This window comes from Alligator sinensis, unplaced genomic scaffold, assembly GCF_000455745.1.
Source record: "Alligator sinensis unplaced genomic scaffold, ASM45574v1 scaffold608_2, whole genome shotgun sequence".
Classification (NCBI taxonomy): domain Eukaryota; kingdom Metazoa; phylum Chordata; order Crocodylia; family Alligatoridae; genus Alligator; species Alligator sinensis.
In genome coordinates, this window is record NW_005842527.1 from 1,046,228 (window position 1) to 1,061,181 (window position 14,954).

The 14,954-nt window shown below is 44.6% G+C and overlaps 1 protein-coding gene across 1 annotated transcript in view; it reads right to left on the reverse strand.

Moving 5' to 3' along the window:
• Nucleotides 1-10,519, reverse strand: part of GINM1 (glycoprotein integral membrane 1) — a 26,912-nt gene extending 16,393 nt beyond the window's left edge. Inside the window, exons 1-4 of the mRNA XM_025213428.1 lie at nt 10,476-10,519; nt 9,770-9,896; nt 682-741; nt 329-425 (exon numbers count right to left, since the gene is read on the reverse strand). Of these exons, the coding sequence (XP_025069213.1) occupies nt 329-425; nt 682-741; nt 9,770-9,896; nt 10,476-10,504 (313 nt within the window). The 5' untranslated portion in view covers nt 10,505-10,519. The remainder of the gene's footprint in view (nt 1-328; nt 426-681; nt 742-9,769; nt 9,897-10,475) is intronic.
• Nucleotides 10,520-14,954: the final 4,435 nt, after the last annotated feature.

The following is a 14,954-nucleotide window of genomic DNA, read 5'->3' on the forward strand; positions in this document are numbered from 1 at the left end:
TTCCAAACAATACAGAGCCATTAGCAGGGTGGAGTCACATCCTTGCATTTACTTGGCTTAGTCAGTGCTACAAAACCCTCTGTTTTCAGAAATACATATAAGAGCTGTATTTCAACTGAAACAGTTTAAATACAATCATATTCATGCATCACAGAAACAACTGAGCAAATCAGATTTTTCCCCCTTCACAAATTAATTCTGTATTTGACTACCCTGGAAATAAATTGTTTTTGTGCTGACCTTTGGAGCGTATTACAGTAACAAGTTATGCTTTTCTTTGGATAACAAGGAAGTAGATATCTCAGACAAAGAGCTGAGAATTACTCACATATTAGAGTTGGACACTTTATCCGGATAACACCAATCTTCATAAGAAAGTCATTTACATATACTTGCCCATTAGCATAGGTGACATTAAAGAGAACCTTTAAAAGAGAGAGAGAAGGTAGTTAGCAAAAACTGCATACTTAAATTCATCATGTCACATTTTCAGTTTCAGAATTACATAGTAAATACAAAGAGAGACATTACAGAATAAAATAATGACATCAATAAATCAGAAAAAGTAGAATATTTAGCACAGGTTCATGAAGTCAAATCCTCCCTTCATATCTGCATGCCCAACACCTACTGGTTCACAAGAAGAATTTGGTTCATAACACATTCATAGGTCAAACACACCTGTTTTCCTTGAAGTTCCCCATTGGCTCTCAACACAGTAACGTTGACTCTGATGGTCTCCTGAAAAACAGTAATGAAAAAGGCAGTCCTGTAAGACAAAGTGCATCTTACAGTGCAATAAGATGCTGAGCCCACAGACTACTTCTGTATGCTATACTTGGAAAAAAATGGGATGTGTGTAGGACAAGCGAGCACATTCCCCATTTGTCCCAAATGGAAAATAGTAACCAGTGAAATGTGCTTGTCCTATTCAACACCTGTTCTTTGTTGAAGACAAAGAGGTGTTGAAGAGGTGAATAGGACAAGTCCTATTAACTTGTCCTATTCAACACCTGTTCTTTGAAGAGGACTGATAAGGAAAAGAATGACGACTGCTCCCTATTTAGTGGAGAAGTGTAACTGTAAAAAATGTGAGAGATCAGTAGGGATCCAGGTTTTCTGTATGCAACAGAAAAATATGAATTTTCTCCTTTAAAGGAGAAAAACGCGGGAAACAGCAGGTTTCTCCTTGCAGGTTGGCAGAGTTCCAGCCTGCAAGGAGCTGCTTGGGGCTGGGGGAGTGGGAGGAGGGTGATCATCACAGGCAGGGGGTGCCACATACATGTGCATACACACACATTCACATGGCAGCAAGACAGTATGGTAGAGAGCAGTTCCCGCAGCTCCCTGCAGGTAAGTCTGTGAGGGGGAGGGAGGCATAGGTGACAGGGGAGGGCAGAGGGCGGCAAAATGGGGTGGTGGCAGCAGTTTGCAGTAAGCCCCGACAGTGAGTGAGGGAGTTGGGGCAGGGTTGGCAGCTGGGGCTGGGGGCACTGCCCCACTAGGATGGTGCACAGTGCCCAGGGTCAGAATGCATGGCTGTAGGACCCAGCTGGGTAGCGGGATGGAACCATGGGTGGCTTGTCCCGGGCGGGGCTAGCGGGGGAGCTGGCTCCCCACTGCTGCGCACGCTCCCAGGGAGTGGTCATACACTAGAGGTGATACATCAGGGTGGTATGTGGGGGAGCAAATGCCGCCTGATTTGTGTGCCAACAGCAGAGTACGGGGCTTCAGCCTGGCTGAACCGACATAGGCAGGAGCCATTTCTGTGGCCCAGTGGGCAGGACCCAGCATGGGAGGGCAGAACAGGGAGGCAAGACTTGTTGCTGCTGCCACCGGGACCCCCAGGCCAGCCACGTCACCAGCAGCACAAGAAGTAATGGACTAGGGGGAGGGCTGCGCTGCCTACTCCTCCTCCTGCTGCCAGCCACTCACACATCCGGCCACAGCTCTACCCCAAAGAGGAAGTTGGTTGCGGGGCAACATGGGTGGCCTGAGGGCAGTGGTAGCCACTGAGCCCTGGTGGTGAGGTAGAACCGCAGCCTGGCATACAAGTGGCTGGTGGTAGAAGGAGGTGAGGGCAGCAGGGTGTGTGTCCCATTCCCCACCCCACGCTCTGTTACTCATCATGCTGCTGGTGGCACGGCTGGCATGGGGGTCCTAGAGGCAGTGAGTCTCGCTGCACCGCTCTACCCTTCTGCACCAGGTCCTGTCTGCTGGACTGCAGAAGCAGCTCCTGCGCATGCCAGTTCGGCCAGGCTGCAGCCCCATGCCCTACCATGGGCCCACAATTCTGGGGGGGAATGTGCCCCCCACACACATTTCCCCCCAACATGTACTCAGGCATCCCCACCCTGCCCCCAAACAGTGGGGGAGCTGAGGCTTGGGGGAGGGGAGCAGCAGGTCAGGAGTAAGGAGGGTCATCCACAGGGCTGGGGGGTCTGTGGCTTGAGAGTGAAGGGCACTGGCATATCAGGGCTGCTTAGCACCACAAAGCAACAAAGGGAATAGCCACAGCTGGACCTGCATCCTGGTAAGTGAAGGGGAGCTCTGATTTTCCATGATTAACAAAAAAACAAAATTAAAAAAAAAAATCAAAATATATAGATATTTAGAATTTATTTAATGATAATGACTGAGGCACTGGTAGGCTTCCAAACTGCTTTTAAATTGTAAATAAATCACTAAAGCATTGTGTTCAACTGATACTTATATAGATAGGGGAGTTTCATTTTAATTGTGGGAAAATGCAGATTTTGGAGTTTGTAATCAGATCAGAAATCATCAAGCAAAGCCCTCAAGAAAATACATCGTTCAACATATGGGTATGCTTGAGAGACAGCAGCTAGAGATGGCTGAGACCCAACAGGGCAGGGATGAGCACTTATTTAGGCTGGAGGGCCACTAAGCCAGTGTTGATGAGCTACTGAGGGCTGCACATACATACGCACACATGTGTGCATGCACACACACATGCACACAGGAGCTCCCTGCAACAAGGCCAGGGCTGACCCCAGAGCAGGAGCATAAGCCTGCCTAGGGCTGCTCCATACTGTCCTGCCCCGCCAACAGGGCTCCTGGCCTACGCGCACACACCCCGACCCCGCAGCACCCACGAGCCCTGATGGTGGGGCAGGATGGGACGGCACCGAAGCTAGGCTCCATTACCCCAGAGAGAGGCTGAATGAGCTGCATTCGGGCTCCGGCCTGTACTGGCATTGCAGGGGCCACTGGATGGAAGCAGCCCCATCCACTCACCCATCTCTACATGGCAGGCCCTAAGTGAGCTGCACTCAGGCCCTGGCCTCTGCTGGCAGTGCATGGTGCTGGACAGGTGGGTAGGGCTGCTTCCTCCCAGCATCCCCTGTGCCAGCAGAGGCCAAACCCGAAACCTAAGTGCATCCCTCGCAGTGCCTGGAAGATGGGAGTCCAACACTGCAGGCCCTGGGCACCACCCACCAGCAGAGGCCGGGGTCCAAGTATGGCTCACCCATGGCCATACGGGGCTGGACTTCATCTCCCAGGCCGCTGCAGGGGATGTTGGGTAGAAGCAGCCCTGCTTGCCTGCCTGGCAACAGTAGAGGTGGAACTGCCACCCATACCATCCACTAGCAAAAGCTGGGGCCCAAAGGTGGCTTGCCCAGGGCCTGCCGCATGGTACTGCTGCCCACCACATGCTGCCCACCAGATAAAATGAACTCGTGAGCCAGAACTAGCCCATGGGCCGTATTTTGCCCACCCCTACAATAATGTATGCCACCTATTCCACTCCTAACAAGACTGTTACTTACACATTTTTAATGCTTCATCCAGTTTCACTTTCCAGAAATATAATAATGATATTTAATACAAAACGTTCAACCATTAAGTAAAAGGCACAAAGTAACACTTCTTTTCAGTTTTCAAAGTTGCTCATTCATTTCTCCACTACTTTTCATTATCTTTCCAAGTCACGTACGCATTCCCAACCCAGACATTTCCCACCCTTTCCAGGCCTGGATCCAAGAGATTTGCTCACTTCTCAACTGCAAATTGCCTTGATTTATGAAATTACTGCCTCCCAGCATCATCCAGTCCCTTAAGACACCTACAACCTCTCCTCCTCTCTTATTGGCAGGACCAAGTGACAATTCCTTTGTATCTGGTACCTTTCCTCAAAACCTCCCTAACCTGCCATGGTCCATTCCCTTTTTGTAAAACAAGGAAATAAAAATCTTCCTGGAACTTGACAATTAGTAAATACATTACCCTTTTCTAACAAAGCAGAGTTATTTCACAGCTCCTCAGTCAACTATCACATCTCAGCCTTAATGGATTTCACTGGGGTTTTGCTCTCTTTTCCATATAGGTAATGTAGCCTCTTGCTGCTGGTTCATCTTCTCCCTCTGCACAGTATACTTTGGTATACCTTTCTTAATCAAATTCCAAGCATCTCAAAGAGTCGCACATCACTATTTTACTGATACCTACCAAATATTCTCCAGCCATATTGATACCTACCCTGGGCTTTCAACCATGTTTTAAAGAGTTTAGGTTCACTTAGATTTTACAAGTGGTGTTTTTTTTTTAAAAAGAGTTTTTTTTTTACAAGTTCCAGGGGACAGGGAATGCCTTATTATCTGCATATATTACATAACAAAGCAAGGCGCCATTCCTAAATAAGACTTTGCATCTTTGCTGCTATTTAAAAGATCCATAATAATTATTATTTCACATCCCCTACACTGGACAGTCTAAACTACACCTGAAATGGAGTTAGCTGGAACTAGGGTTAAATTAAGAGTGAACACAATTTAAAACCCAATGCTCCCTGAGAAAATGACTCATACAAAAGGCAAATCTGTTCTCAGTGCCTGTTACAGGAAGCAGATATCTACACCACCTTTTCTCAGTCATCCAAGAGAAATGAAAACCCACCGGTTCATTTGGGGAACTAAAATTAGTTACTCCAAATATAGGTCAGATCAACAATAAAACTATAGGACTCGGACCACTGTACTTTCAGCTAATTCCCTTTCCCTGCTAACGACACTCTTCTCTTTAGGTCCATACTAATGAGATATTTAGAAATGGATACCTGATTTAGCTCCTGTCCTAACATTAAGAGCAGTATTGTATTACTTTACATTTACATCTTGCATTGTATTTCTTTAAGGTAGGAGATTTACTAAAACCTTTGCCTTGTGATTTTCAAGCTACTTTTGCTGGGTGAAGAAGCCAAGGGCACAATTTCAAGGCTGTCTTAATCTTCCCTCTCTTTTTAGGTTTCTAGTGCAATTTTAAGAAGTATTCTACAAAGTTATTTTTGTTATCTCTCTCTTTATATGCATATCAATATATATAATCTCTCTATAGAATGACTAATTTAAAATACAAGTAGGGGAAAAAAAGAGCTCCATATAATTGTTCAGAAAAATAACGAATAGGGAAAGCTCATGTTTTGTAAGTGTTCAGCTGGGAAATGAATGGCATAAAGGAAAATAGATGTACTCACACACAAGCAAATGTAAAAGCTTACTAAATGAAATTATGCATTATTCTTTTGGTTTTTTCAAGGTTTTTCAATCCTTCCATGGTTTTCCAGAGTAGCTAGTCTTAAACAAAAGCATATATTCTAAACTTAAACGCATCAAGTTCCTCATCAAGTAGGGGTGCACCGACAGAGATTTATTGGGCCAATACCGATAGCTGATTTTTAAGGAGGCATACTGGCCGACACCGATTCAATTTCCGATACAGCTGCCTGCAGCTGCGAAGTCCGTTGTGGTGGAAGGGGACGGGGGAGGGAAGGGATGTGGGGGGTGCAGATCAACGTCCCCTGTGGTGAAGGAGGGGGCAGAGGCAGACGCTGCCTCACCGAGATGGCATATGGGACAGAGCCATGCCTCGATGGGGGGTGTAGGGCGACTCCTGCTGCTGCTTGCACCTCTTGTGCCCCCGGATCTGCATAGGGTGGTGTGGGTAGGCTGCAGCTGTGGGCTGGAGCCAGGGCTGGGCTCAGGTCGGGGGCTATGGAGTGGGCTGCAGCCACCCCAAATTTCACCGTAGCACCGCTCCCAGCCCCCCTGCCGCCACATGCCCAGTGCAGCCCTGGCTCTTCCTGGTGCACGGGTGAAGGCGGGGCGTTGAGCCACGGCTGTGCTGGGTGCACAGCACCAGCAGCACTGGGAGCGGGGCTACGGTAAGATTTGGGGTTTTGGTCTGGGGTTTTCCATCTGTAGCCCCCATCCTGAGCCCAGCCCCCACCAAGAAGAGCCTGGCACAGCCCCGGCTCTAGCCCGCAGCTGCAGCCTGCCTGCCCTGCCCTGCCCTATGCAGATATGGGGGCACCCCCCCCCCCTCCCAGGGTGCAAGCAGCGGAAGGAGCCACGTCCCCCCCCACCCCCCAAAATGAACCGTGGCTCTGTCCCGGATCTGTCCGTCCCCCTCACCACCACCAATGCCCCTTCCCTCCCCGCTCCCTGTCCAGCACAACAAATTTACCAGCTGCATGTAGCTCTGCTCCTTGCTGCCCGAGTACTACATACATGCACAAGCATTTATTGGCCAAATTATTGGCTGCGTCGGGCTGATTTCCAATACAGTTAATTTTCTTTATATCGGTACCGACTGGATACTGGACTGATGTATCAGTGCACCTCTACCATTAGGTAGAAGAAATTAAAAGTTTGAAGCAATTCCCCATCTATGTGCTGTCAACATGCAGTCACAATGCCTAAGTCCAGACAGAGCTGAAGTGCTGATAAGCTGCCAAAACTCCAAAAGGCTGTAGGTCCTGATCTATTCAGACCATAGGTTAGCAGCGTGAAAACATTCCCAGGGTCTTTAGTCTGCTTGTGTTAAGACAATAGTAACTCTTCTTTTGAGTAGCCTCTTAACATCCTTGTTCTTTCCACACGTATAACAGCCTAGTTCCTAAGCCTTATAAATGCAGGCATTTGCTCCCATTTGGTCATACTGAATCTATCTGCATGCTAGATAGAGGTTTTGAAGTTTGTCTCAATCTAGAGTCCAAAGAGAATTCAGTGTTTTGGCACTGAAAAATTATTTGCTGTTATTTTTGCCTCAAACATATTTGCACTGGTACCAAAACAGCTCTCTGACACAGTGAAGGAGCTGTTATCTCTGCAAGCTGCTAAACCCAAACCTAAAGGCCTCAGACTGAGAATAAAGTCACTCCAGAAACCAAGTAATTAAACTCAAGATGCCTATTTTGCAGTACAGTCTGTGTCATTACAAGGATTACTGCCTGGTTTTTAAGGCTTCTTTGGCTCTCCCCCTTTTTATTTATTTAACGTTACTTTAAAGGACAACTTTATAATAGTATCATGTTAGCATGAATTTGGGTTTTTGGTTGTAGCCGTGTTAGCCTAAGGACATTGGCAGGCAAGGGTCTTTTAGTAGATGTGATGTATTTTATTAGACAAACTGAGTAGCTGGAAAAAAGTTCTTAGTAAGCTTTCAAGCACAGTCATCCTTCTTCAGGCATAGGGAGTCTGCTGTTCTGAGATTCTAAGCCACTCTCATTTCTAGGTAGCCACCTGCTACCTAGAGGTCTGTAGAAAAAACATTTAAAGCTATGTCTATGTCCGAATCTCTGAATTGATTCAAAGGGTTCCAATTCCATTCAGAGAGATTAAAGGGTCCTCTGATTTGATTCAGATTCAGAGATTCAGCACCAAATTGGGCTGAATCTCCACCAAATCCAATCAGGGACCGAAGCTTTACACAGCCCTAATGTGTCTATTTCTGCTTCCTGTTTCTATGGCAAGTCACTTTGAAGTCCACAGGAGCTAGGATAATTCAGCCACAATTCAAGTATCAGTATTTATCAATCTTTTCATGATCCTACAGGACCAAGAGTCACAGGTCTTACCAAGCATCCTCTAATTTAGCTTTAGGCCAAAGCTAATTTGATCATCTTCAATAATTTTTTCCTTCTCCGAAGGAAAATGTACATGTCCAATATGCAAAATTACATTCAATAACAAACAAAATCATAAAGATCATCTAATTTAGAACTGTCTAAATACACATAACTTTTTAAAAACAAAACCAACAAAATTAGACCCTGCAGCATTTGGAAAACTGAGTTTAGTTTCAACCCTGAGCAGGAGCTGAGACCAGCTGAAAACCAGGTGTCTGTTTTTAAATTGCCAATGTTTCTGCCCATGACACTCTCACCTGTCAATTCACTGCCACATACACATGCCCTCAGACACAACCTGATTTATAAGCCCCAATATAGAAACAACTGAAAAGTTATTTATGCCTGTTACAGGAAGTGGATGTCTATACTGGACTCTTAAGATTTCCCACTATTGTTTTAGCACTTGTACACTGTGTACATGTACAGTAGCATTTCTACTGACATATGTGGATCTGCCCTAAGCAAATTTAGAGTGGTAAAAACAGAGCAAAGACCAGTGTGATATTTGTGCTTCTCTCCTTCTTAGCAACAAAATAAAACAACAGGATTGTTCTGAATTTAAACAAAATCTGTAAAAATGGCAAACCAGGCCCTTTTTTCCTATTCTGCACTACTCAATTCTGTGCTATGTTACAAAGGAATCCAACTGTGAAAGTAAGGGCAGGATGGAAAAGCACTGCCAATGAAGGAAATGGGAGCAGGATAAGAAAGAAATGGTAGTACAGGAGGAGAAGGAGGAGAAAAAAAGAACAGAATGAATTTACAGGAAATATTCACTGTCCACCAGGTTTTATAGATTTTTTCAATCCATACAAATCATTACAATGTCTACATAGGTTTTTTATGAAAAATTCATTGCAAAGCCATGCTGCTTAACCACACAGGAAACCTGGACTCAGGAACAAGGTTAGTTACAAAGCCATTGGACATGAGACATATTTGTATAGGAAGAAATTATCTAATTCAGGCCCCCATACAGTTTCCTTAGTACAGAGTTACTCCTAGGAAGTCCAGCACATTCTTGCTAAGTCACACACATAAAGGCCCCATCTACAAATTCTATCACATTACAGAGTCTAATTACAACTCAGACATCCCCTAAAACTGATAACAAGGTGCTTTCTGGACTAAAAATCTCTTATCACAAGCTCACAGAATGGTATATGGACAACAGCTTTTGAGGATTATTACCATGGGTGGCTGCAAAATTTGGTAAAGGGGGTGCAGAACTGACTGACACCATAGGGGTGGCTATGCCCTCACTTCAGCTGCCCTCCTGCCCTGCCCTGCCCCACCCCACAGGGATAAATAGACTATGCTGTGGAAGCAACAGCTGGGGACTTAAAGGTCCCAAATCAGGTAAGAATCCCCCACTCTCCCCCTCTGTGCTTCCCTCCACACCTCTCATTCCACTCTTCCTCCCCCCACTGCTGCCTCTGGCTGCCCCAGGAGTGGAAGGAGCTCCAGAGATGCTCCTGACCTGCTCTAGATAGGCTATATGGGGGGGCCAGGCTCAGTTGGGGATAGTAATACTGGTGGCAGCAGGCAGGTTTCCCTTCTGTGACCCTGCTCCCAGGCTGGTAGAAAATAAGGGGGGAAGGATGGGAAGGAAATCAGGCAGGGAGGAGGAACCCATCTGCCACTGATCCCAGTTCAGCCCAACTCCTCACACAGTCTGGATGGAGCAGGGCAGGAGCATCTCTGAAGTTTCCTCTGCCCCTGGGGTGGCCAAAGACAGAAGGGACAGTGACAGCCATGGACAAGGAAGGAAGAGAATGGGAGAGAAGAGGAGAGGACATGCCACTGAGCATGGAGGGGAAGGGAGAGGGGATTTCTTACCTGATTTGGTGACTTAAAAAAGTCCCTGGCTGCTGCTCGCAAAATCTGGTCTGGGTGGGGGGTGGTGCAGAAGGTGACTGTACCAGTGCGGCCCCTCTGAATCTGCCCTTGCCTACTGCACTGAGAACTGGAAGGAGGAGATCCTGTTACACAGGCACAACTAGGACTTCCTGTTTACTCATAAGAATAATAATACCAATAAAAGTTTGTCAAATAGACTAGAGATAGTAAAAAACATGGTGGTCCTGGGGTAACACACTAAAAGCTAGCTCCCCTCTGTAATTCAGAGAGAATTTCATGACACAATAGTAAAAAAGGTCACAGCTTCTAAGGTTGAAACAAGCCTAATAACTGACTTGGAAAACAGGTTCCAAATTTCATATTTTAGGCAGGTCTAACCAGTTACAGTGTAAGCTAAGAAAGATGCTACCCAGAGGACCCAAACATTTAGTCTGGTTTTAAAGTAGAACTATGGTCCAGTGATACTTCAAACTGTAGTCATGTTTGTAACTGAGTTAAGGAACAACTATGCTGGAACCAGGTTCCCTGATATAGGACAAAAATGACAGCCCCTGGCCACTTTACAAAGATTTTTCTTACAAAAAAATCCACTGCTGAGCTTTTCTACAACTAACACTTCTACAGAACACTTATTATTAAAGTAGGCAGTATAGTATTAGCGTAAGAACTTAAAATTACACTCCACCTGTAAGAGAAAATTAGATGATAACACATGACACCTGCTTTTCTTGCATGTGCACAATTGCTTGCTTACTTCCTTCTTTGCAGAAGTTCTTCATGTAAAAATGCTTATTCTCCTCTTTTTCCTGGTTACCTTCTAGAATTTCTCACTATTAAATCATGTTCATGCTATGAATATTTTACCAAATGTTTTCAAGGCACATACTTAATTCCAAGACAACAGGAGAACATTATGACATCATATTGCATTCATTTAATAAAATATTCATGGGAAGATGCACAAAGATTTCACAGCAAGTTTGGAATACATTCCTGGTTATCACTGCAAGACAGATTTCTTCTATGGTTTTAACAGGGCATTATTAACATGGCCATATTCTACAAATATTTTAAAAAGGTGACTTGCATACATCAGTGCACACACATGTGGTTTACATAGTGAAGGTTACATTATCTGAACAATCTCAATAACATTATTTTTCTGCCTTGAATTAAGAACACTCCCAAAACATTTTAGTATTCCATAAATAGATATTATTCTGAATACTATTATTTTTCTTGCAGATAAGCAAAATGCCACATATCTGACAAATATGGAAGCCACTTAAAGTTAAAAAATGGAATCTAAGTAATTAAAGATAAATCATAAAAAAGCAAACACTCACAATCTAGACGCTCAACCATTTAATTTATTTAGGCAGATAAAAATCAGTGGTGGTACAGATGTAAAACGGAATAATAATAAAGTCATAAAACCAAACCAACGGTGCATTTAGACATCTCTTCTCATCTGGCTCATACTAAGAAACATTTAATTAAGACAAATACACTGATTCTTACCCAAGCATTCAAAATTATATATTATACCTATAATTTTTGCTAGTAAAAAACTCCTTTGTTCTGATTTCCTAGCTTCCTTTGTTTGATCAGGTCACTGAGGACTTGAAGGGTACATTTCAAGTCAGTCTTACTCTTGCATCATTTTAAAACTTTTCAGTACATCCTGAACATATTTATATAAGATGTACTTAAAAAGTAACCTTGGGAAATCAATTCTGAATTTCTACTGTAGAAAGATGTCAAATGACTCATCCAAATTGTGACCAAAAGATTGCACAATCCAAAAAAAAAGAGGCGGAGATAAAACCAGTATTTTAAAAAGGGCCTATTTGAGAAGTCAGAGGTATTGTGCAACAATGGAAGATCTCAAATACCAGAGCTAAACAAACTATTTCAAACTTATGAAGTGATTTACAGGCCAATTACTTTTATGCACACATTTCAATGTTTTTCATTCTGTTACAGTTTCCCAAAATACATTTCCTGAATTAGAAAAGTTACCTTCTTAACCTACACTTGGAGACTAACTTTAACTTCAGAGTTAAACTAAGATTTTCAGCAATCAGTAGTATTCCACCTAATTGCCATTAAAGTGATGACTGTACACAGCGCTCACTCACAAAACATAGTTGAAAATGCTAATCATTTGCTGAAGTTGTGCAACATCCACATGCCCACAGACCCTGAACTATTCAGAGTTACGATTACTCTGCTATTATAGCCCTTGTGTAATATTTAGGTTTGTGAAGCCTATTTTCAGTCCCTTCAGTAGATATACTGCAACTAGTCGGTTCGTATTTAGACAGGAGAGATTCTCCTGTTCAGCACTCAATATATTTTATGTCTTCTATATCCAAAATGGTCCTCTGTACACTACAAAAATTTGCTCAGCTAAAATAAACATTTCCTCTGCCTTCCTCACTCCATATGAGGGAGTCTTTCAGATTACTGCCAACTGATATAAGAAACATTTCAAACAGATCTCAACCTTTGGGCACAAAAGTAAGACTGAGTCAAATCTATCTATTCATGCCACAACTGCTGCTGTACCAGTTTCCACATGCAGTTAACATAAATAGTTGTAAGAGATGACAGCTTATCATCTTTTACAAATAGTAAACTCTGCTGAGACTTAATCTTACAAATACATGCACAAACGCTAAGGAATAGTTCCTTGGTACAAAAGGACTTCAAACACAAGGCACTGCAAGGCATAACAGCACAACCCTTTTCAGGCACCTGGCCTTGGGATAATGGAATCCACAGTATGCAGGCAATGCCTAAGCCAGGGGTTGGTGACCCACAGCACCATTTGCTCCAGCCCGCAAATGGGAGGCTTCAGCTACAGCTCTCCCCATGCCACATGGGAAAAACTGGCAGCAGCATGTCTGCCCTTCCACCTCTGACCTGAACTGAATCACTCCAGCTCACATCCTTAGAAGAGTGCTGACTTGTGGCCTAAGCTTCCTCTACAAAACATGGAGAAGATTAAGTGCCTCAACAGAGGCTTCATAACAGTGTCAGTAGGCTAAGCTACTGGATGGGAAATACCAAAGAACTGTTTGTCTAAAATCCCACTCTTCTCAGGGACTTAGATACCTAATCCTTGGCTGCGAGGAGCTACTTGTTAGGTCAAGCTTCAGAGCCCAAAGCCCTCTGGATTTATGCATTTAAGTCATCTCTCTGAAAACCTGAGAAGGGGGTCACGCCTCTGTTAAGACACAGCCAAAGGAGGCTGGTGAAAGCGGTGCCTCTATTTTGTATATAACAGCCCAGGGGTTACGGAACTTGTAAAGGATACAGGAGGCTCCTATCAGTCCTGGGAATTCTGCTGGAGTGGGTTCAAATGCACATCCAACAGACTGCCACAATCACCAGGTTATTTGCTAGGATGAAGCAGACCAACAGAGACTCCCTATGCCTGATGAAGGGTGACTGCACCCAAAAGCATGCAAAGAACTTTTTTCCAACTACTCAGTTGGTCTAATATAAGATATCACATCTAACCAAAGAACCTTGCCTGCCTATACCTTAGCCTGCCTATGACCTTAGACCAACATAGTTACAACCAAAAACTCAGCAGGATAAAGCAGAGGCTTTCCACTGAGTTCAAAGGTAAAGGAGAGGAACTGTTTCCACCACCACCTCCCTCATGATCTTATTGTCCTCTAGTGACCATACTTTTTAATTAAAGTGACCTCAGCCACTGTGTTTTATATGAAGCTCAGTCATGCTGGTGTGTGTTAGGGAGGACCAGAGCATGTCTGCCAGACTAGGCCCCTCAAAGGAACAGGGGAAAGAAACTATAATTAGTAGGCATGACAGAGGTGCTGAGTCTTGCCAACAGGGAAGCAGTTCTGTGCCAGCACAGACGCAGTACTTCGTGTACCTGAGGAACTTTACTGGCAAAAATGTTGGCCCTTAGTTTTTAAGGATCACATTCTTGGACTGACACCTAAATTTTACCTACGCCAATGGTTCTCAGCTTAGAAAAATGCCAGCTCTTAGCCTTCCAACTCATTTCTTGACTGCAGGAAAAAAACAACCAAGCAATTCTTCTGTTGCAAAGAACTGAAAGAGACTGTAACAGGTCAGGATACTTGTGACACTATGGTTTCCTGTTTGAAGTTTCTGGGTTTCTCTCATGAATTGTACATAGGTGTCTGCACATCTAACAGTGCTCCTACTTCATGGCACCCTTAGAAGAGCCTTGCAGCAGCCTGCTTAATAATCACTGACCTAAGTGTTTTGGGGAATCTGGGGCTAAAACGTTTGCACGGTCGGAACCTCAGTCTTATACCTGAGAATCCCCCCCAGAATAGTTGAGTACAGTTCCCCTATCTGTGAGGAAAGGCAGACACCAGGAAGCAAATGTAGATTTCTTACCTTACAGTATAAAATGTGCTACTACAGGCCTTTTTTTTTTTAAATCAGACTTCTTAGAACATTTTTTTCATTTAATCCAAGTTACAGGGATGAGACCATGATAACAAATTCACATGACAGCTGTTGTTAAGATAACCCAGCAGCTCTTTCCTCAATTCACATTTCTGTGGTCAGATGCTCTGACGTTTGCTGCTATTGTAATTAAAGGCTGCCTTAGCCTCAATTCAACTAACAGCACAGGAAAAAATGCCCAGCTTTTTGTGGTCATTCTAGAGGTCACCGTACACATGCCTCAAAAAGCGTGCTCTGCCCACAGAGAGGCCCTTTGCATGGCAACAAAAATCCGTTACACACAAAAACCCAAGAGACAGAGCTAACCACGGGAGAAAACATTTCAGAAGCACGCACAAACACACATGCATGCACACACAGCAAGTGCGCTCACGCGCACATACATGGGGGCTGGATTAGATGTCCGTTCCAGCCCTTCCCATGACCATGACACAACACACAAGAGACGCACACGTGGACCCACGCACCCCGCGAAGACACAGACACGAAGTGCACACGTTCACATGCGCAGCCTACAGATGCCCAAGCCACGGGTCGGCAACCTGCGGCCCATAGAGCCACAGATGCATGTGCACGCACACACACACAGACAACCCCCTTCGCTCCCTCCCCCCACCCGGGCTCCCGTGGAGGGGCGCTGCCCGCCGGCGCAGCCAGCCCCGGGAGACAGCAGGCGACGGGCGGG